The sequence below is a fragment of the Strongylocentrotus purpuratus genome, unplaced genomic scaffold, assembly GCF_000002235.5.
Source record: "Strongylocentrotus purpuratus isolate Spur 01 unplaced genomic scaffold, Spur_5.0 spur5_scaffold_5, whole genome shotgun sequence".
Taxonomy (NCBI): domain Eukaryota; kingdom Metazoa; phylum Echinodermata; class Echinoidea; order Camarodonta; family Strongylocentrotidae; genus Strongylocentrotus; species Strongylocentrotus purpuratus.
The window spans coordinates 21,614,571-21,639,356 of NW_022145611.1; the positions used below are offsets into that span (position 1 = coordinate 21,614,571).

Genomic DNA, 24,786 nt, shown 5'->3' on the forward strand with positions numbered 1-24,786 from the left:
CTCTCAACCCACACACTCACACCGCACACACTCACACATACTTGTAGATGCCCTCGAATGAGGACCTATGAAATAACTCTCGCAAACATGGACTTTTTAAATTCCTTGTAAATGCCTTCAAACATGGACTCATGAATAAGGCCGTCAAACATGGACTTGTTAAATTCCTTGTTAATTAGGCGTTTTAACATGAGCGTATTAAATCCCTTGTAAAGTCCTTTGAAAATGGACTTGATAACTTTAACCCAATGAAATGGACCTTTGACATTTATTATTTATACACATACATATGTACCTCCGAATGTGGACGTACTAGTTTGGCTAGGAGGAATTAGACCACCCAGGGTGGTCATGACAGGTGGCTATCTCATCAACTCAGCTCTCGATCAATTAACATAAGAAAAAGAGGATCATGGGGGACCAATAGTCACCGATTAGGCACTGTATTCTATAAATGGGGAGCAAGTAGATACAAGTAGTACGATGGGGCTTTAAACGCCTTCAAGAATGGACTCAGTAAATAAACAGTACAAGCATGGACCTTTGACATTCCTTCTTATACATAACTTCAAACGTGGACTTGGTAAACTAGCATATTGAACGTGGACTTGGTAAACTAGCATATTGAACGTGGACTTGGTAAACTAGCATATTGAACGTGGACGTTTGACATTAGATAACATACCGGTACTGTCAAATGTGGATTTTTTAAATTAATCCAGCAACTATGGACTGCTTACTTTCCTTGTTGTTTGTTGTACATGGTACCAGAACAAAAGCAAATTATTCATAAATAACTATGTGAGCGTTATAGATGTGAAAATATATATTACTGGTATATACATTCTACTACGTTTGTCATGAAACCATTTCCGAACATATCATATTCTGCATGTTATACTACTCTACAACATAATGGACAACACGAAAGATTAAGGGTAGGCAACAATAATGGCAAATGCCATTTTTTAATCAAACAAAATATGCTTACGTTTTCATACACATAATCGTATGAAGTACATGGTCACAAGCTGGAGTACGTGATATAAAACTATCACACACAATGATCCAAGTAGGGAACCAAATGTCAAGTTCAAAAATTTTAAACAAATTACAAAAACATGTTTTAGTAAGAGAAAAGTGACTTGCATAACAAACATATATATAGAACTCATAATACATGTATGGAATTTCAACACAATTAAAGTGTTCCTTTGACGTAGCGTAATAGATGCCAACGTCACAAATATGCTGTCACAATTAAGACTGTTTAACAGGTGCAATGAAAGATATAAAAAATTGTAGGTGACATACAATAAATCATGTACATCTTCATAATATTTCACAGGCTTCAAGGTCTGTGTGAATGGAAATTTATCTAGCATTACAAGAAATTCCTTTAAGAGCAAAATATCTTTAACAGGATTCAAGCTGAACACTAACTCGCTAGCAAATGGCTATAAAAGGCATATAACTATCGGTACAACTGAAATAATTAAGTGTGACCTCCGTTTAAAGCTGTAATTTGCATTTAGGACAATTCGTATTAATTTTCTATTTCTATTTTTTATTGCCAAACTGCATGGATCTGATTTTGTGCGGCTGATTGACCGTTTGCAGCTATAAAACTCACCAAAGAAAATTTGTTTTCTGCCCCCAAGCCAAAACAGTCTGTCCCTGAAAGGTTCAATTTAAAGTTATATTTCAGATATCTCCATGAAAAGCATGGTCTTGCTGGGCGCTTGCAGCCCTGAGTTATTGCACTATATAGGCTTACATAGTTCTCCGTTATGGGTTATAAACTCGAAGGGTTTGATTCTTTTCTTTTTGTTAAATCCTATGAACACGATCCCAATAGTTCATGAAAATTTACCTATATTTACGGATGTGCACCCTGAACCTTAATGATACCAATGACAAGGTTCAATAGTAGTAGACCAGTATACATTAACTCATAACAAGTGAATACAATAGTTCATCACTAGGTGGGAGAAGAGGCCATCAATATGAATACATTTGTGGACTGGTGTATGGTTAAATGACAACAAATTACAAACCTTACAAATCACATACTCCTAATTTTCTTCTTCACAAAACACTTTTAAGGAACAACTGGAGTTTTTACATTGTTGTACTTATACAAAAGAACTTAAACTACCCATCAATGTACCACAGGTATAACTAGCTAAACTGCTCATTGGGTAGCTAGTAACAAGTAAATATTTCATTTGGTGGCCTCAAGAATTTCATACTGTTTTTTTAGACTCGAGATAGGTTGTGACTACAAGCCTTCAAAGTAATTGTCCATCAATAGAAACTTATAAATACAAATAACAAATATGCCTAACCATTTTTCAAAATATACTGTTAACACATAACCTTGTTTGTAAATACAAACATAACACTGACAGTGGCAGATTCAGGAGTGGGTTTGGCACCCCCCCCCCCCCCCTCAGAAAAAATTGTGTTTTTCAATCTTGTCTGTGTGTGGTTACAATAATATTTTGTGTGAGCCTGAATTACACCCTTGTTGTTGTTGAAAATGTAAGAACCTTTGTATTAAATTGTTAACCCCCCCCCCAACCCCCACCCTAGCTAAGCAGGGTTAGGACTATACAGACAGAAACAAGTTCATTTGTTCCGTGTAAATCAGTCTGAATCTGTCACTGCCATTATATTTTTAGTAAAAAGAACTACATAACACATAAAAATTTTAGCCCAAAATTCGAACGTTGAAAGTGCAATAACAAACTGTATGACTTGAGTCATAGAGCATATATTGAACTACAAAATAAATGTGGGATTCACACTTAAAAAGTCAAGGAACCAACTGTTTCCTTTCATACTGAACTGAAAGATAACATATCTCTAACAATTTTAAAGTTATTCTAGACTGATAAAATAATCTCTTTTACTCAAAATTATGGCTTTTTTATCATTAAATATACCAATTACCAAGAGATGTAGATTAGATCTGTCAATCAGAGTGAAGTAATTTTGTTACTATCAAGTTGTTAGCATTTTATCTCACTCCACAACTGTAGTATAAAGGACGTCCATATTTGTTGTAATATTTCTAAAAGCCCCAGTGCATATGAGAACCTCTTTAACAAACTTAAGATGATTATTTTCATATATATAAACGTTATAATGCGTTGACATACAGGTACTGTACATGTTTATTCTTTGCCCCTAAATCCTGGTCAGCATACTGATAAAGCTGAAAACTAGTTTACTGATTAAAAAGAAATTAAACATATATGATCCATGTGCTTTAAGTAATATAAAACGATACTTGTGACATAATTTATGTCTTTAAATTCCTTGCTCATACACAGTATACATACAGTCTTCATTTATACCATATTACATCTTTGAAATCTACAGTGCTTAAATCAATTGCATCAATTAAATGAGGTGAATTGCTATTAAACGCATTTATCTACACAAAATAATGATGAAGTCGTACATATATTATGTGGAGAGGATTTATATAACTTTCATTAAAAACCAAATGATGAAACTGTTAGGGAACATTTGTTTCTTTCATACTGATCTATAACAAATGAAACCATAATATATAAATTTAGATTTCAAGTGAAGAGCATGAAATATTCTATATACCTATAATTATTGCTTCTCTTATATGAAGTTCCCATCCATCACCCTTCATATAATGAATGGGCAAAGTCATGTCACCAAGTTGCTGAATTAACAGTTTTTCACTCGATAGCTTTTTACTTCAATAGAGCTACACTACATGAACTTCCATACCGACTGTAGATATTTTACATAAACAAAAGGAAATCTATTTGTTGGTGCAACATTTCGTCGCTGTTTTCACGAAGTGGCGGTAGTGGAACAAAATTGCATTCACTTTGCGTGACGATTTTCCTCACTACCGTCACTTCGTGAAAACAGGGACGATTTCTCGAAACCCAATTAAATGTGACTACACATTTTCAAAGTCTCAACTTTAAATAGAATCACAAAAGAAACAGGACATACAGACTACTTCCATAATATGAATCTTTCACGTATGAACTAAAGTAATCAATGAAATCAACTGAGGGTATCCCACATTTAACTAGTGACTGCATTATCTACTCCAAAAAAATCAACAATAAATTTTGTCTTTAGGGTTTGATAAAATCTCATAATGCATACATGAGCAGCATTACAATACATTACACATTTCTCCTGTACATGTATATCTTCAGTTCTGAACCTTAACCTTCATGTATGAACTTAACAAATCAATTCCAAAAGGGAGGAGGGAGAAGGGATCTTGCCGAATTTCAAGTCAGGCAACAAACATATCTTTTTTCTGTCTAACTTAAATGCCCCAATTATTTTGCATATATGTACAAGCACACAATGATAACAAATCATTTGGCAACAGCCTGACACGATAAGTCCATTGCCACATCCCCCTCCCCTCCCCTTTTGGGAGAAATGTCACAATGTCTACAGGTATATATAATATGTATCATGATGAGCATTCATAAATGTACTTTACATCTTCAAGAATCCCATTACATCCTTCTTCCGAATCTGGTTTCGAACGAAATCTTTCACGTTGGTCCAAGATCGATCCCGAAAGGTTTGTGGCTCTGCATTGAAGAGTTTCAAAATATGTGCCTTTCCTGGTAGGGTACGTCTTAGGAGAAATGAGCCCAAATGGTCTGCGACAGTTGTCTTCTCTTTCAAAGTCCAGACTTTCCTGATTGGATGATTCTCAGAAGGACTTTTTGATTTCCCAGAGTAGGCACTACAGTCTGTTTACCAAGGAGAATATATATCTTTTAAACCTTCAATCAGAAAATATATTTCGTTTTGAGACAAAACAGCACATATAGCCCTACGTCCATGCCTTTGGCTCCCAGATAGAATAGAGTGAAACTGTCATGAAACATAAAACTAGAACTACATGTATACATTATTCAAGTGAAAATACCCAGTACCATTTTTTGGTGGAAAATAATATAACCCTACATGTTGTATTAACAGGAAATCTCTCTCTCTCTCTCTCTATATATATATATATATGTGAAGTATATGTGAAGAAAATATGCTTCGGTCGATTCATCAAGTACTGGGTGTTCTATTTTTGTTAGGACAAATAATGAAACGTTCAAATAGTGCAACTGCATTCTAACAATCATAATTCAATCAATTAAAGCAGCCCTGACTCAAAGAAACTATATGCACCACTGGCTTTCAGCTACTGACTAGGATTTGACTTTCTCTTGTTTAACATACCTTCTGTCCTCACAGTCACCAAAGGTGAATCATCAGACTGCACATCTTCACCCTCAGAATCTGACTCGGCATCAGTGATGTACTCTACAAAAAATCAAAAGAAATATTTATAATTAGCATAAGTTATGTTATATCAGGCCCTTAACAGTGTTTTTATGTGTATACAAATATTCTGAAAAAGTATTTTTCTACATGAAAGGAATTAGCCTCATAGAATTATTTAGGACAAACTAACAACAGGAATGAAATTCATGCATGTCTTATATATAATTAATTTATAGTTTCAGTAATAAACATTTTAATTCATTATGAACACAACATGGTTCGACATGATTACAATGCTTAGCTCACGACAGATGCATGCAGATTTCTCTCTCTTTCAATCTTTTGGACATCTATCAAACAGTCTTGCACAAAATCGCCAATTATGCACCCCCCAAAATATCTTAATTATTCATCTACTTTTTTTCTTTGTTAAGGGTCCTACGGTTCTGTATCCCTTTTTATAAAGATATATTGAATATGAAAAAGAAAATCAAATTTATTAGTTTGAAATTGCTGGAATATACATGTTTATGTTCAATACATTGTTGTTGTGTTTTTTCTGTTACTTTGATTGCTACTATTATGTACATGTATTCATGAAGGACACCATGGAAGAACAGCGGTATTATATTGATACTCAGCTGGAATGGGCCATCCGCCATATTTTTTATTCAATTTACACTATGTATTATGTATTATTGATTTATGAAAATAAAAGCAAACAAAACCTGCACGTTTTTCTACTCTAGTTGTTCTTTGCAGTTTGCATGAAGAATTCAAAAGAAAATATTATGCACTTTACCTTCACTGGGATCCAACTGCACTTCCTCTAGTCCTTTATTGGCAAGACCTTCAAGATCTCCCCTCTCCATCTTCAGAAGAACTTTTGAAACCTTCGCCAGTTGCACTGTTGAATCTGGGAGTCTATAGTATTCCCGATGCGTTCTGATGTCATGCCCAAGGAAATTAGCTAAGACATCTAGCTCATTTTCCTTTAAATTCATAATCTGGGCTACAGTGGCAATTTGCTTTCTCAGATGTGTTGCTCTGAGATGTTCTGGATGTTCAGCATTACATTTGGTGGAATGAACACGGATAGCATCGCATGCTCTCCGGTGCCCTTCCCCTGATCCAGCAAACACATATGTGTTGCTCTCCTCGATGCCAGCCTCACATCTCCTCTCTTTCAACAAGTCCATTGCCCTCTTCATTGTCGTTGTCAAAAGTACAGGCACCGTCCTCAAACGTTTTCCCACGATTTCGACTCTCCATAGAACTCGACAAAGTGCTCTCTCCCACTTGCTGAGAGCACCATCAATTATACCACCTTCTCCTTGCGAGCAATTTTCATAATCTTGCATGGTCATTTTTGAGACCTCTCCAGGTCTTTTCCTGTTGAAGACAACAATATGTGCCAGCAGTACTTCAGAAAGATTATGCCATTCATGTGCAATTCTGTTGGTGTTGCTCTCTTTCTCAAGCCCATTCAATTTTGCATGCATTTCTCCCTTGAGATGTTTCGCAAATTTGACTACATCTTCGGTAAGTGGCAACAACTTTGGGTTATTTCTTCTTCCTTCTTGAAGACTTCTTAGTGCATGGTGAGTTACATAGCTCCCCCATTGAAGGTCATACAGGGTCAAGAATGCCTTGCAACTTTTCTTGATGGCAGAGTTCTGCGTCATAATGGCTTTTCCTTGTAGAATCTCGCAACAAGTCTTCAGACCGTGTCCGATCTTTAATGCAAGACTGGGGGTTTTGTAGACATTGTTTTCAGCACAAAATCCTGCAGCCAGTTTTGTAGCAGACGTCACTGCAACAAACTTCTCAGGACGTATGAGACTTGCAAGATCGACATTGGTCTCCCCTGTCATTGATCTGTACTCGAGGACCATTCTTCCTAGCTCCCTTGACCGTTGCCTGATATAGTTCTCTTGGTCTCTGCTATGTCCATGTTTCATGGTTAACTTCTCAGCAAATTTTGTTATTAGGTCATCCGACCTGACCACAGCGGCTATATTGTCATCGATCATGTTCGACAGGATTTCAATGGTTCTCGTATCCACCCCAGGAGTATTTGGTAGCAGCATTTTGGCAGCACGCACTTTTCCTCGTTTCTTTGTTTTCCCAGATGGTATACTATCAAGTATCTGGCTGCACTTGTGTTTCCACAATTCTGTCTTCGTGATAAAACCATAACAGTTTGAGCAGGGAACGTAATCTGATGGATCTGACTTGTCTGCTGGCCTATGAACAACAATGAGTTCTCCAACTCCCTTCTTCAGGACAGAGATATTGTGTAGGTAGTTTCCATAATTGCGCATTAGTGTCAATTGTCTCACTTTATCCTTTTGGTCTTCACTAGAAAGCCATTTCTGCACCTGTGGTTCGTTTCTGTGTTTGGGAGTTTGTAAATGGCGAGGTAATTTCTTCTGAGGTTCCATGCAGAAAGGACAATATTGGACTTTATCCCAGCTTTTACTTCTTCCATTTGCTGTGGCATTCACTTGTATCCCTGAAGACCTACTGCAGGCATGCAATACTGCTTTTGAGGTGCTGTCTACATGATTCTCACTGGTTGATGCTTCATCTTCATGAGTGGGTCGACAACCACGATGAATATTAAAAGATCCAGGGATAGGAACGACAGGACTCATCTCCCTTTCCCCAACATCATCATCAGATTCCGGTATGTAATCCGGGTCAGAATCATCTGTTAGATCTGTAGTAGTTTCCGACAGGTCTGACACCTCTGACATGGCCTGAAAAAAAAACAGTAAGAGAAACTGAAATTAGAGTCCATATAGAAAGCAAACATCAAATATCTCCTGCTGAATTGGTCAAATGTAAGTACACTATTAAGGCAAATTATGTTTTATAGGTCCCCTGACATGCATGTTTACTTCTATGCTGGGTCTGCATGATAGATCAACAAACCATTAACTGTTTTATCTTAATGTGTATTATGTATGTTTTTAAAGATTTTTTGTGTGCATTTTTCTAGACCCTAATTGTTAAAGTCCCACCCTGCAAAATCCTCCAGATCAAACTGTGCCTATTTTGAAGTTTTCTGCCAGCTTAGATAAAAGAGTACAATATTATACACCAATAATACCATAGGTGCTTCATCAACTGGTTCTTGAGATAATGTGATCACAAGCTATTTTTGCATACAGAATGAGCCCTGTGACCTTTGACCTTGTGACCCCAAAATATAATCAGTTATTGATTTTGCGAGATACATACATTGATTTTGCAAGATACATACATGAATTAAGTTTGGCGGGAACCCATCAATCGGTTCTCGAGATAATGCGATCACAAGCTTTGTATGCATACATAATGAGCCCTGTGACCTGTGACCTTGTGACCCCAAAATCTAATCAGTTAATTGGCCTTGCAAGATACATACATGACCCAAGTTTGGAGAAAATCCATCAATCGGTTCTTGAGATAACGCGATCATGAGAACGGACGTACAGACGGGCGGACAGACGGACAACCCAAAAACATAACGCCTCCGAAAACAGTTATTAATGCATTGATCTATAAACCTATTAATCACCACACCCAAAATAAAGGGGATTGATTTTCCTCAAACAACACATGTGTTGGTGTACTGGTGAAAAAAAACCTTCAAGTATGGACTTGCTGAATTAATACGACAAACATGGACCTAGCTATTTAAAACTGTTAAATTTCAATTGGTGTGATTTAAAACCTTCAAATGTGGACTTGCTAATTTAAGCAAACAAACATGGACTTTCACATTCCTGGATATTTATTACTGTATACAATTGCTAATTATGGTAGAGAATGTATTTGTAGTGTATAGGCAAGTAAATATTTGCCCTAAGTATGTTTACATCATTGCCCACATGCAAGGAAATTTATTAAAAACATTCTTCTTAATTAACAAAACATTTTAGAAATACATACATCTAGGCCTTCTGGTCCCTCTTCACTTCCATCTATGACACCTGGGGAATCTGAGTCCGGGTTATAGCAGGCATGAACCTGGCTGCAAGACATGCTGTTACTCAGGGAGTGTACCTCTTGCCTAGCTGTCCCATTATCATCGGATGTTGGTGTGCCACCCTCTTGAGAGTGGGGTAGTAGTTGACTGGTGGATGGTGTTCCTTGGATAGGACACTGGTGAGATCTTTGGTTGCTGATGTTGTTCATGATTGGCTGTGATGCTGGCTTGGATGTTGCATCTGGCATATGGGGCAGCTTATTGGTGGTAGTGGAGGTGACAATGTCCATGCTGTTGGGTGTCGGCAGCTTGTTTATAGCCGTTTCCTGCATGTTACTGGAGGTGTGCTCCACAATTGGTGTGTGCAATTGGGTCTGAAATTTAAATTAATATTTGAGTTGAGTTTCTGATACACTCTGAAGTAAAACATTTATTGTGACAACTACATAACATTTTGTCTTAAGGCTGCTGCATGCCGAAAACCTATATGAAACATATGAAAAGCATTAATGGCTATATCGCAATATCATCAGCATACCTGCAGTACTCCAGATTTTGTACATGTATGGTGAAAGCCTAAAATCATCAAGAAGAATTGGCACAATAGTTTTTTATTTCCTTATAGCCCCAGAAAAGTTAACAAATTTCCAATGGTCCACCTAATTTTATTTCAAACAACACATTTGTTTGTGTACTGGTGAAAAAAAAACTTCAAGTATGGACTTGCTAAATTAATACGACAAACATGGACTCATTTACATGTATTCTAAACTGTTAAATTTCAATTAGTGCGATTTAAAATCTTCAAATGTGGACTTGCTAATTTAAGTAAACAAACATGGACTTTCACATTCCTGGATATTTATTACTGTATCAATATTGCTCATTATGGTAAAGAATGTATTTGTAGTGTATAGGCAAGTAAATATTTGCCCTAAGTATGTTTACATCATTGCCCACATGCAAGGAAATTTATTAAAAACATTCTTCTTAATTAACAAAACATTTTAGAAATACATACATCTAGGCCTTCTGGTCCCTCTTCACTTCCATCTATGACACCTGGGGAATCCGAGTCCGGGTTATAGCAGGCATCAACCTGGCTGCAAGACATGCTGTTACTCAGGGAGTGTACCTCTTGCCTAGCTGTCCCATTATCATCGGATGTTGGTGTGCCACCCTCTTGAGAGTGGGGTAGTAGTTGACTGGTGGATGGTGTTCCTTGGATAGGACACTGGTGAGAGCTTTGGTTGCTGATGTTGTTCATGATTGGCTGTGATGCTGGCTTGGATGTTGCATCTGGCATATAGGGCAGCTTATTGGTGGTAGTAGAGGTGACAATGTCCATGCTGTGGGGTGTCGGCAGCTTCTTGCTAGGCGTTTCCTGCACGTTGATGTTAGTGTGTGGCATGACGTTTGGTGTGGGAGGCTGCAATTTAAATCAATACATGAGTCTGATTTTGGATACACTATGAAGCAAATGTTTATCATGAGAGCGATGTGACGTTTTCTGTATAGTTGTTTGTATATTCCATTATATCATTATTTGCAAAATCTCAATATCGTATAAGAAAAATTATAGTGCTGGAGAATCTACAGTCACCTAAAGCGTACATTTAAATTATCGACTCTAGAGTTGTATGATATTATTGACATAAATATTTGAATACCACTTGTACAAAGTAATTATATAATATTCTTTTTCATCATCTTTTTTTGAAAGTTTTTGAAGTGCTCTCCTTAAAAGGCCCAAGGATTGATAGAGTATAGGGCAGCGTGGAATAAGGGCATCAAGGAAAACTAATGTCCAACATTGTGCGATAGTAAATGGAAAGAACAATAATGATGGAGGTGGTAAATTAGCTTTTGCAAAAACTGGATAATGTTCATATTTCACCAGTAAATACAAAATAAAACAAAGTGTAATATCGTACCTGCCGCCATGGCAAATCCTTAGTGCCGTAATCGTATCGTATTTCCTCCCCCACCTGAATATCGTCACATGCAAACAGACACAGATGTGGACTTGAGTCATGCAGGATGATTTTCTTCATTACAGAATTTGGTGCCTTATGATCATCATTAATCCAACGGCCTAACCCCGCCTCTGGATCAGATGCATCAATGCTGCAGTCGCAAGATAAATGAAAAAAGATTGCATGCTTAGAGGTAGCATGAAACTATACTGAACAAAATACAGCTCAAATAGACCTGTGTACAAATGTTAGAGTTAAGGCTCATATTTCAAAATAAAAGTTATAACTAATACATACCAGTATTTTTGTTGTTGTAAATATTTGCAAGCCCTGGCATTTCCAGCCCTAATTGGCAAGTACAATTAATGAAGAATGGCATGAAATTTATAAGTGACCTATTTTATCAATAGAACGTCGGAATTTAATGATGAGAGGGGGAAATGAAAAGATTTTTGGTTGATCGATACAAAACTATGACCCCCACTATTTTCAGTACCAGGGTGATTTTTTTGCCCAAATTTGAACCCTCTTCTGAAAATACTTGAGAATAACATACAAAATGCAAGTAAATCATTATTCCACCAAATTATAGCTACATATTACCCTTCGTGATCACATGCATGGTCTAGCTCATTTTCATCATTGCAGAAAAGGTTTTAAATACTTTGATAAGGCACACAGGCCACACCTATTCCATCATATCTTCTTAAAAAAAACTCTACAAATGTTTATGGTATCATTGCAGAAATCATGAACACAAATAATTCAAGTCACTATAATTGATCTGAAATATAAATAGCAGCATACAGTATGGTAACAAATTGATGAAATAACATAGTTGTAGTTTTCTTTATTTTCATTTTTCTTGAAACAGAAATTAAAGAAACTTTACTAACCTGTAGTTCACACCTGTATGAAGAAAATGAAATGTGTAGTCATTGTCTTCATCTGCATCTAATGTCTCACTGAAAATCCCTCTGTATTCTAGAAGAAAATCACCTTTCTGGAAGTGTTTGCATGTGAAAAGTCCATGACCTGAAGTGGAGTACACATGATATTTTACATTCTAAAGCTTACAAAAATATTCCTTACAATAGTCTGGAAAGTTCGGCTTCGTAAGGCATTAGCTGTTAAAATGGTTCAACAAAGTTTTATGAATTAAATGCGTAATGTGGGTGGCATAAGCATTCCACATAAAGCCATCTATGCCCTCTAATATCCACTACATTTGTCTTCACTCTGCTGCTCTGAAGTTTAAATCTACTAACTTATGAACCATAATTTTGTGAAATCAAAGCTTTGCATTTAATAATTGTACTGGCTTATAATTAATTGCAATTAAGGTACATGTACATGTATCACAAATAGTTAAAACTGTTATAGAAATCGTTCCAATCTACTTTATCCCAGCTCCAAATTACAGTTAATTCGTTGATCACTTGTAAAACATGTACATATATATGCATGTCTAATAAAAATAAAATCGTCTCTGGGAGTTAATGCAATCAAATATTTTGATTTCACCCACCTATTGTCTCATTCACAAACTTTATTTCAAAGCCATCTGGGTCTTTTTCAGCCCTGCACCATTTCTCTACCTGTTGATGCGGTGCAACACGGCGGCGTCTGGTTGTCATCTAATGATAAAAAGAAGACAAGAGAAGGTGATGCATGTAAATCATAAGTTGGGTCTGGTCTAAGGACCATTCGCAATTTTCAAGACTATCTTTCCTTGATATTCTTTCTTGCATGTAGGCCTAAGTCAAGTCTATATATCTAGCCCGAGACAGTTATACTGTGGAAGCAGGATTGCTCTGCTAATTCTAACCAGCCAGCTTGCATGCATGGACTTATGACAGACCTTGCAAAGAGTTCAGATGCTCTTTTGATGACCAGAATGAGATCCAAATCCTAACTGGGATTACCTTTAATTTAGTTTGTTACTGTCAACAAAAGGAACATAAAATACATGTACAAGAAGCATTTTACAAGCTTTAATTTGTAAATTAATATTTTGTAATGATTTTGTACATATAAATCTAGGAAATGTTCTTAAATCACATTGTAGTGTCCTCTATTCTTCTTCACAAACTAGTCAATAAAAATGTGTACATGATGTGAATGCAGAAACTTAATGAGGTATGTAATATTGCAATTACTGTCCAAATGAGGATAACTTCATTAACTTAATAGCTCACCTCAACATATTTTCTTTTGGAGAGAAGAAAATGGATAGCTAGTATAGCAGGGATAGAAACATTACGTTCAGAACATGCATACACAGACAAAGAAGATGAAGACAAACATTTAAAGAAAAAGATACGATACGACCATGATAATGTAAAGAAAACAAAGAATGATCAAGAGATGGAGAAAAAAGAAGACAAAGCACTGACAAGACAATCCATGTAGTGGATCATCATTTGCAGAAGAAGAAGCATGCAGGGGCAGAGAAGATGGAGGATGACAGGGATGAAAAGATGGAGGATGACAGGGATGAAAAGATGGAGTAGGGCAAAGACCAATGCTGGGGAGAGTAGAAGAAGGCAGATCAGAGATAGAAAGTTCAAGAAGTGAGGGCAGTGACTGAGTAGACTGATGAAGAGATGGATCGGAAGGTTTTGAACTGCTTGATGTAACAGACGGAATAGAAGACAACGAAGAAGAACGAGAAGGAGGAGGAGGAGGGGGAGGAAGATCATCCATAGTCATTGTTTTAGCTGTGGAAAATAAAGAGGGTGAAAATTTGAAGAAAAAAAACAATAAAAACCTAAATTTGACTGTTATGATTTAGGGTTGATTCTAAAGTTAAATAAATGCTTAAGACTAGTATTAAGTTAAGCCAAACAAACTCTAAACAACAGAAACTAGACTAGGTTTATAGATCTATCTCAACCTTTTCTAGTGATTGTTAGGTGGGCATCAAATATCGTGCAGTCTTTCGCTTCAATAAGGATCTAGATTCTACTGGTCTATAAATAATGTTCCTTCTAAGCTCTTACATCTGTAAAAGTTCATTTTTCATCATTGTCAGATTGAAGATAAACACACTGCAGATATCAGAGTGGTGTGCAACGTAGTCAATAATGCTAATGGCGAAAACAGACTTCAATTCAAATGCAGAAATTAATAATAATAATAATAATAATAGTTTGTCCTTATATAGCGCATTTCAGGACCACAGGCTCTCTCAATGTGCTTTACAGATATATATTAATACCCGGGTCACACTTTGTATGCATATTCTCCGCTCCCTGGGGAGCATTCCAGCCAGTCGCCATTTTACAAGCGCCACTTGCTAATCAAACCACATTAACTTTTGCATCCTACTGGGTACTCATTTAACACCTGGGTGGAGAGTGGCAAATGTAGATCAATGTCTTGCCAAAGGACATTAGTGCCGCGGCAGGACTTGAACCGCGGACCTTGTGATCCACAGCCCGGTGACATATTCACTCGACCAAGACACCTCAAATTAAGGTAGAGGTCTAGCTGGTAAAGATGAAAAATAAAGAGCCTATATCTGAGGTGAGGGGGATTTATTATTACAGGTTTAGATCGATCTAGATCATGTTTATTTTTTTATCTCACTGGATCATTATCAGTTCAATTCATAGTCGGATAGAAATGTGTCTAGTCTAACTTTAACTAACGTACTGGTACGTGCGATGACATTATTGCCTAAGAAAAGTTAGATTCAATCCAATTTAGATATGATTATGAACACCTTTTTTACTTATTTTTCAGTCAGTTTCTCCAATTTATACATTTACAGTGCATATAAAAAAAAGCCGATTATACTCCCATTCAAATCAATTCCAGACTAAGTAGATCTCGACTCAATCTACTTTAGATATGAACACCCTTTTTTACTCATTTTTCAGTCAGTTTCTCCAATTTATACAGTTACAGTGCATATAAACATAAGCCGATTATACTCCCATTCAAATCAATTCCTGACTAAATAGATCTAGATCTAGATCTCGACTCAATCTACTTTAGATATGAACACCCTTTTTTACTCATTTTTCAGTCAGTTTCTCTAATACAGTAACAGTGCATTTTAAAAAAAGGGCTGATTATACTCCCATTCAAATCAATTGCTCTTTTGCATGCATACAAAAGATAGAAGAAAACCGTGGACGTCCACCTTTCCCGGGCGTCCATGGTTAGAAGGTATGTATTCCTGCAAATGTCCACGTTCGCAAAGAGGCCTACTTAAAATCATATTGCTGATTTTATTTCCCCTCTTCTTTTAATTTGGCGCAAGCCATTTTTGGCACTATGGACAAAAAAGGTCAATGTTAACTCAAGCGAGAAGAAATATTTGTTATTTTAGTGGCATTTTATAGAAAAAAAACTAGGCTTTACTCTATGGCTAGGTCTCGAGCACGTTTAAAAATGCCCTTCCTAGACTATTTTGAAAAGTAATTTTGACAGATTTGTCAAAAGTGTTACGTTTTTTAAAATACGTACTGTATTGTCCCAGATTAAGACCTAGCTCTATACTTTTCTTCCATCAAATATATAATTTTACTTACTTTAATTAAAGATATTTGTTGACCATCCGTTTCGGCATCGCCATCAATCAGCATGCAGCTAGCGACTCGAAATGTTACTTGTAGAAGACGGGCACCGCGCCGTTAAGCCGCGGGGCGCGTCCCGTGCAGCTCAGGCCAGAGTACCCGGAAGTCCGACGTCCCCGTCAAGACCTCGCTAACGCGCGTTATCTGAAATCACAAGGTAAAACAGGGACTCCCCTAAACTGATCCAAAGCTGGCAGCAGACGGAAATGAAATCCGCCGATCGAGTAATTTTGTCCCACCGATCATTAATCCTAGTCGGTCGTAATGATATGCACACCGGTGTATCAGATTTGTTAACGGTTATCGTGGACCTAGCTCCAATCGAGTCTCCTATTTGATATGGTACTTGTTTAGCCGTAAAAAGTCATATTAAAGATAAAAGAGAACCGTGGACGTCCACCTTCGCCGGGCGTCCATGGTTAGAAGGTGTGTATTCCTACAAAGGTCCACGTTCGCGGCCATTTACAAACGCACCTACACACGCACACACACAGTCTCTCACTATTTCTATCGCCCCCTCCCATTACACATCTGCCCCCTTCTCTCTCTCTCTCTCTCTCTCTCCTCTCTCTCTCCTCTCTCTCTCTCTCTCTCCCTCCCTCTCTCTCTCTCCTCTCTCTCTCTCTCTCTCTCTCTCTCTCTCTCTCTCCCCTCTCTCTCCCCTCTCTCTATCTCTCTTTAAGTGTCTACAAAAACACCTTACGGGACGCTCTCGATCGTTACAAGGTGAGAGAAGCCAGATAACTTCACTGGTACGGAGCCCGTTACTAGGGATTATCTCAACAAGGCTCTGAAATCAACATATTCAGAGCCATCTTCACCCCACTGGTCAGATGTGTGGTGACCGGTTTCCGGTAACTTAAATGATAGCTGTGTCAACTTGAGTAATAACTAGAGGAGAGAATATATAACTAAATCCTGGCATGTAACTTAAGAAATCAAACAGTGCACGAACAGCCAAGTTGTTCATTAATAGTTGAGATTGTCCAGTGATCAATTACTATCTCGAAAAGAAAGCAAACTATTGACAGCCCAGGAAAAGCTAGAGTACTTTCGTTTGAAATTTGAATGTATTCAGTTGATATGAAAACTTTGCAATGGGGCTTCTAGTCATTGGGGTCGTGGTTGGTGTCTTTATCCCAAATCACATTGGCCTAATTTCAACCATTTTTGTTTTTCGAATGATAGATTTAGGGCCTACTCGATTATAGTAATTAATGATTCGGCATTGGAACCTGATTGGAAGAAGAAGAAAAAATATATTTATTTTCATTTCATTTCATTTCATTTCATTGCATTTATTGACCATTAACAATATATATATATAAACAAACATCAATACAATAGAAGAATGATATCAAAGAACAACAACATAAAGAATAATAATGGCCAGGGCCCCTGAGAAGCAAGACTGCTTGTAATCGGGACCCTACATGCAAGTACATTATAATAAAAATAAATTAAAAATGCACACATACATATACAAGCACACAGTAGCGTACGCAGGATTTGTTCAAGGGGGGGGGGGGGGGTTAACATTTTTAAATCGGACCGAAAATTTCGCAACGACTCAGCCAGCCGCTGAATAAGCGGGGGGGGGGGGGGGGTGGGTAAGAGGACCCTTTTTTCCCCTTTTTTTTTTTGGTCTCGAAATTTGAAAAATTGACATTTTGCTCCGTTGGGGGGGGGGGGGGGGGGTAAGGTCACCTTTTTTTTTAGGTCAGCCATTGGCCTAAAAAATCTGAAGCTGGGCTGGGCTGGTGAGCATTATGAGTTTATTGATAACGCCATCTTCGGCGACTTGAATCAAGTGTGTGGGGAATATAAAGAACAGGCCAGATTCTGGACTAGTACTAATACTAGAGGCGTAAATCAATCAAACGGATGGTCACTTGCGCAGTCCAAATCTACAAGTCAAATAAAACCTAAAGTAAATTGCAGAATAGGCTTACTCAATGATAATCTATTTAATCATTCTTATGACGAATACTTGAGAAAAACAATACACATTGTACTCCGGGTGTAACATTGTAGACAATATTTTATTCGATCACTGTATTTTCTGTTCTTCTTCTTCTTCTTTTTCTTCTTCTTTCTTTCCTTCTTTTTTGTTCTCCATAGCTTGCCTCGAAATAGTCATCTCATTGAACCCATAAGATGTTACCCATAAAAGTTACTTACACCATTTAAATTAATGACAAAACGTTTGTTTCAATGATTGTAGAAACAGCTTACAAGGACGTCCTGTTTTGAAAAAAAATATTTACCTTTCAAAGTATATCGTAGTAGCCTACTTAAGCGATTAAAGCGTTTGATAATAATAATAATGATTAATTGCATTTATCATGTTTATAAAGCATTTTTAACAGAAGTTTCAAAGCACTGCACAATAATTGTCTTTACTTAATTTATAAAAGACTAAATAAAGAAGCAAAACAAAATTGTAGAAAATTAAAAGGAAGCGATACAAGACAAAAATGGCATGATGGGAAATTTTATAGAAAGATAGCAATCGAGGAAGAAAGAGGATAAGAGTATGGGTGGAACGGTATAAACTAATTAGAATTCATGGAATATGGGATTAGAAAAGAAGAATATTGACTTACACCACCATACCATAAGAAACGTAAGAGGGATAACGGAAAGGATATGATTAGGCAAATATGATAAAACAGTAAATAATTGTGTAGTTATGAACAAAATAATACAAATTTTCATCTATCAACATAATGTCATTTCACATGCTCCATTTCATCTGACTGTATCTTAATGCTGCATCATTACTAGCACTAGCTGAATATGAAAGGGACTCCCTCCTCACACGAGCCCGTTGTCGCTGTACGACTCGGATCTGTGCTTGTGCCATACGATCTAGGGTCAGCGGATCTGCAAGGTTCATTGCCCCGTCCCTTCCACGATAGACCTTGCATTCATGAAATGAATGATGACATCGTTTGATTCTATGCATGCCGTCTTCATTCACATCAGATGAATTCCTCATCGAGAGTTTGACTTCAAATTCTAAATTGTCTAGCTCTACACCGGAGTCACTTTTACTTCTACCTTGAGTTTTTGGTCTGGAAAGTGAGCTTATACGCGTTGTCGGTACGTTGTTGATCTCAACATTGGAGACGAAGTGGACTCGCTTGTCGATATGATTTGTGGTGTTTCGATAACCAGGGACTAGAGGATCGCCTGCACGGTCGCCATCTTTAATTAAACGCGTCACTGGCAGACTTGCCTTCTTCACTACTCTCGTTCCGACGAGGCCGAATCCCCCGTCAACCAACTCGATATCACACGGATCATCGTCGTCAGTAGCTGTCTTTGATTTGTCATTAACCTTGAGATTTCTTGGTAAGTCTACATGACTTGATCGTCTGCTACGCGACTGTGATGATGGTGGTAATGGGGATCTCTGACGTGAATTAGAGCGCGAAAATGATGAAGATGGAAGACGAAGAAATTGACTTTCACTTATCTTAACGTCTTGGTGATCAGGGTTGCCTTTCTTATCACTCTCTGATTTCATTACTGTTTCATGGTCTATTTGACTGGTTTTACTTTTCACATCATCATCCTTATTATAAAACCAATCTTCATTGATGCTATCGCACCATTGTTGAATCTTAGCACGTAATTCTGTCGGCTTTGAATCCAAAGTCGACAATGTCGATCTCGTCAACGGCGGCGGACGAAGCCTATTATCGTCTTCATACTCAATGCTGTTCCGTGCAAAATCCGAACCGTCGTGTACGACATTGCGACTAAAGTTGCCGAATCGCCGCCTAAATTTGGCAATGTCAAACTTTTGTTCCATTTTCATGTGGGGAACAGTTCGTCTTCGAGCGTTATGGTTTATAATTTTCGGCAGCTTTGGTACTGCTAACTCTCGGGTTTTACTGTAATCCTCGTCATCATCATCTTCGTTTTCCCTCTTGTCCTTTTTGTTGCGGTCGATATTGCCGTCACTTTGCGTATTTTCACTGAAATCACTATCATCACCACTAGATGATTCCGTATCATCATCATCACTCATTTGTAAACCGAGAGCATTAAATCCTCCTGCCCCGCTGATAGAGAGAAACTTAGCGGCTGTGGTCTGATGGCGTTTCGGCTGTTTAGACGGTCTAACATCTTTACTTCTTCGTCTTGTTTTCTTCTCTGTTTTCTTTTTCATTTTTTCAATTTCTTCACTTGGTATGACAACATGGTTCCCACTGTCGGTATACAATCCAGCCAAAAATTCTTTTAATTCACTTTTTCTTTGATGGTAAACCTGGATACTGCCCTGTCGCTCTTTGTCTATTTCTTGTGTTTTCCTCTGGAGTTCGTTTGCGGCTTTGATAGCTGCAGACATTCGTGCATCGACCTCGGAGGCTTGGCTAGTGTATATGTCTTTGAGTGGACGAGTCGGCATTTTTAAAAGAAATCAGTCAACACTTACAGAGAAGCACGAATGTCATCAATCTTGCCTCATTTCTGTGCATGGGTACTAAGTATAGTTGAAGATACAGATAACTAAATATTGTGTTCTCAACAAAAGTACGACATCCGAATTGTTTCCATAATAAATAAACACCTTGGAAGACTTCATAACATATAGACCCGAATCGCTGTTTCCATTGACGATCAATCATTTTTAGATTAAATAAAAATCACAGATGAAAATTAATTAGCGTAATCATTGTTCCTGTACCAAACCATGACTATGGTGGTATCAGGCCTATGCTATAATGAGAAAGAATTCCAGTCCCGTTATATTAAAATCCCTTTCACCCCTCATCTTGTTAATCTTGTTCTTACACACTTAGCTGGTGGATAAGAAGGGATAAAAATTGGGACCAAATGCACTCCTTTTGTTGAGTCTCTGCCGATTTGAAAGGGCTTAAGCGGAGGGGCATATAATCGGGTTTGAAGCTCTATTCTGCCCTTGTTCCAAATCGGATAAATCGACTGGTCATATAACGAGCATGATTAACAGGCATCTGATCGCTAGGCAACGGCATGATGAAAAGATTAGTGCGGATTGAGGATTAAAAGTTGTTATCTACTTTTAAAACACAATCCAAAGTTTCCTATGATATTTCTTGTACTTGGGAAAAGAAATCGACGGGGAGGGGATGGTGTATATAGGGTTGGCGTGTAATTTTAGATAGTGCTTCTCATAGGTATCGTTATTATGAACAAAATGAACACAACATAAATAAAAATGAAAGAATAATAATGCGAGGAAAACAAAATGAAATATCGCGATAAAAAGAGAGAACATCTCTTTGTTTTGATTATATGAACCAGTAACCATTCATATCACAAACTGCGTAAATTGCATATTCATTCATGCGCTATATACAAATTACTTCATTTAAATCGGTTATACAATGAGAGACCCGATAAGAATGATTTTCCCGTCCTATACAGGCACAGATGACACCAAAAATAAAGATGATGATGATGATGATGATGATGATGATGATGGTGATGGTGATGATGATGATGATGATGATGATGATGGTGATGATGATGATGATGATGATGGTGATGATGATGATGATGATGATGGTGATGATGATGATGATGATGATGGTGATGATGATGATGATGATGATGATGATGGTGATGATGATGATGATGATGATGATGGTGATGATGATGATGATGATGATGATGGTGATGATGATGATGATGATGGTGATGATGATGATGATGATGATGGTGATGATGATGATGATGGTGATGATGGTGATGATGATGATGATGGTGATGATGATGATGATGATGATGGTGATGATGGTGATGATGATGATGATGGTGATGATGATGATGATGATGGTGATGATGATGATGATGGTGATGATGATGATGATGGTGATGATGATGATGGTGATGATGGTGATGATGGTGATGATGATGATGATGATGATGGTGATGATGATGATGATGATGATGGTGATGATGATGATGATGATGGTGATGATGGTGATGATGATGATGATGATGATGATGATGATGGTTGTGGCTGTAGCGAGGTCGACAACAAAGAAAAAGTCTGGACAAAGGTTTCTTCGGGAATTTGTAGCTTCAATGATTGGAGTAAATCTTGCTTTATCACTCCATACCATTCCATTCCGTGAAAAGTGTGGAATAACGACACAGATAAAGGACCATGATTATAAGTACATAAAAGCATCATCAAATTCATGGCAATAATACAGTCTCCTGGAGCAACTCATAAATGTAAATTGTATTGTGATCTTTATAACCTATCAAAATAACCTCAGTTAAAACCATTGTAGTCAATCTGCATTATGGCTTTACATGAATCCAAACTCACACTACTTAGTGTCTCAACTAGACTTAACTATAGCTTGAATAAACAACGAACTAAACAATAACAAATTCTAAATTTCAACTTAGTGCTTCAGCACTCTCATAATTAACTTTCAAAGTATTTAGCAGTATAACTTCACTGTTGTTCATGTTATTAATACAAGGTCAATTATGTACATACATCATAACAGCATAGGCTTGTATTTCTTACATAATACATTACATACTAACATCAACATCTCAGTATGAAGTCCAAAACACACACACTAGTTGTCACTTTATGTTTTGACAATTCATAAATATACATTAAATATACAACAAAACTTACCTCTTTGCCTGCCTTTATGACAATAATATGGCTCAAATCCCCATGGTGCGCTGGCAAAAAGGGGATCCTTGATCCTCACAACACAACCAAATTCATGTTGACTTCTGCATGTGTTACAAGTGCACAGCAATATATGGTGCTATGATGGACACATTGCCTGAGGAAGTGCTATTACATAATATGCATGTAGTCATGTCATGCATCAATTGTAAAATAAACAAATGGTTTGAGGGATACAGTAATTACAAGTGCACTGTCACAATAATGATGAAAATAACAATAATAATAATTACAATAATAATAAGAAGAAAATTATTGATTTTTTAAAAATAACATACAGGCGGCCTAAGAGGAGAGATAAGAAGTAGGAAAAAAGGAAAAATATCGGTAACTGACAAAAAGGCACTGCCCGGATTTGAACCGGGGATCTCCTGTTTACTAGACAGGCGCTTTGCCAACTAAGCCACAGCGCCGCTCGATGCACACTATGATGTTAAACTTGACTATATCTTTACGTGCACGACAATGGTCTAGTATATGCCACTTAGCAACTTTTGTATGTACAGTACAGTACATGTATTTCCCGGTGTATTTCATTTGATGCAAATGCCATAGCAATTGCATATGAAATAACATCAACATATTTACGACAACATTTGAACTGTTTATTAACTATGTTATATCAAATAATCTTTGTCTAGATCATATATTGTATTGTATTCCCTCAGTTTGAAGGAAGTTTTTAATTGCTACAAACAAAATAACTATATGCCTACTATTTTGTAACACATTATCAGTGAAATAGCCAGGCAAAAGAGAAAGAGAGAAAAAACAACATGCTGAATGAAAAAGAGATAAATCATCAACAGAAAGAAAGAGGCTGGGGCGGGAAATGGTTGTCTGGGTCATATTATTGAACTCTGGGGCGGCGGAGCGACTTCCAAATGGGGGGGGGGGGGGGGGGGGGGGGGGGGGGGGGGGGACAAAAAAGGGCACTTTCCAGAAAAAAGAACACCTACAAAGAGAACTCTCAAAGCGCGACAATGCAATTATTTGAGACATTGGGATATACCCATACATTGTGATAACATTATCAGGGATGATTTCAATATTGTTTCTCTTTTATACATTATATAAGATATTGCTTAAAGGTATGTCCCATTTGCAGGCCAAAAAAATGAAAAGGTTAAATTTTAACGTAATTTGAAAGATTATACTAATTTAGAACTTCCCAAGAAGGGGGGGGGGGGGGCTTGAAAATGTCTTTAAGTGGGAAAATAACGACTATTAGTTGTCAAATTAACTTAAGAGCTAGTAATTAATAGTCTGATTTTCAGATCATTGTACCAAATGGTCGTACGTTTTATGCTGCGCAAAAATTCAATCAGTTAAATTTTGGCCATTACAAGAAGGGGGTTATTGATGTAGAAAAAAAGGCTAATGCACCCTTTACAGCTCATTTTATGGATGTTGTTACCAAAGAAGAAAAAAGCCAGTCAATCACTCAATAGTGTCTGACAGAGTCTAGCAAGTTGAACGGGTTTCCTTGCATAATTTAAATATTAGGACACTGCTAACGTTTAACATTCACAAAAGGGACATATCTTTAAGCATCATGCTTCGCGTGTACGTGAATGTGATCATTTGAAAAATTCATTTGCGAGCGAGCGACGCGAGCAATGAACATGTTTTTATAATGTGTGAGGTCGCAGTGCGAAAAATTACATCTCATAAAGAGGAAAAAACCTAATCCTGGTAGAATTATAAGCACCTTCTCATAACGGAAGACTGAAAAGACTAGATAAGTAACATAATTATATCATCTATAAATGCGAAGATGGGACATTGGGCGATACGGTGAAGAGGGATTCGAGCGGCGCTGTGGCTTAGTAATTGGTAAAGCGCCTGTCTAGTAAACAGGAGATCCCCGGTTCAAATCCGGGCAGTGCCTTTTGTCGGTCAGCATTGTAAGTATAAGGTGCATGTGTGTGGTGAAAAAGCATTTCATTCACCTCACTATGAACATGACAGACAAAGAAAGCGGACAAAATATACAGTTCCTCAGGTATACAAAGGAACATCCCTTCACTGCTATTATGTAAAAAGGGGAATATGCATGTGACACCTGTTCCACACATTTTTACATAATAGCAGTGAAGGGATGTTCCTTTGTGTACCTGAGGAACTGTATATTTTGTCCGCTTTCTTTGTCTGTCATGTTCATATGCCTGCTATCATCCTTTGTCAGAACACTAATTGCATAGATAAGTAGGTGCTCTTCTG

General features: G+C 37.3%; 1 protein-coding gene and 2 non-coding genes across 7 annotated transcripts; 1 reads left to right on the plus strand and 2 right to left on the minus strand.

Annotated features, from left to right (window-relative positions):
* Window positions 1–4,322: 4,322 nt before the first annotated feature.
* LOC115929558 lies at window positions 4,323–16,324 on the minus strand. Of its 5 annotated transcripts, none has more exons than XM_030998878.1 (9): window positions 15,801–16,324; window positions 12,788–12,896; window positions 12,156–12,168; window positions 11,218–11,410; window positions 10,305–10,712; window positions 9,247–9,657; window positions 6,110–8,069; window positions 5,263–5,346; window positions 4,323–4,778 (listed from the first exon to the last, which is right to left on the minus strand). In XM_030998878.1, the coding sequence occupies exons 1-9, from the start codon at window positions 15,852–15,854 to the stop codon at window positions 4,516–4,518; spliced, it is 3,495 nt and encodes a 1,164-aa protein (XP_030854738.1). In that variant the 5' UTR covers window positions 15,855–16,324; the 3' UTR covers window positions 4,323–4,515. The 5 variants fall into 5 exon arrangements, with proteins under 5 accessions (XP_030854738.1, XP_030854734.1, XP_030854735.1 ...); XM_030998874.1 differs by having other exon boundaries at window positions 12,156–12,294; XM_030998875.1 differs by having other exon boundaries at window positions 12,156–12,294; window positions 12,788–13,979.
* A 6,579-nt stretch (window positions 16,325–22,903) lies between these two features.
* On the minus strand, window positions 22,904–22,976 carry TRNAT-AGU. Its single transcript has one exon. It is a non-coding gene; the product is annotated as a tRNA-Thr (tRNA).
* A 1,402-nt stretch (window positions 22,977–24,378) lies between these two features.
* TRNAT-AGU lies at window positions 24,379–24,454 on the plus strand. The gene has a single exon. It is a non-coding gene; the product is annotated as a tRNA-Thr (tRNA).
* The last annotated feature ends 332 nt before the right edge of the window (window positions 24,455–24,786 follow it).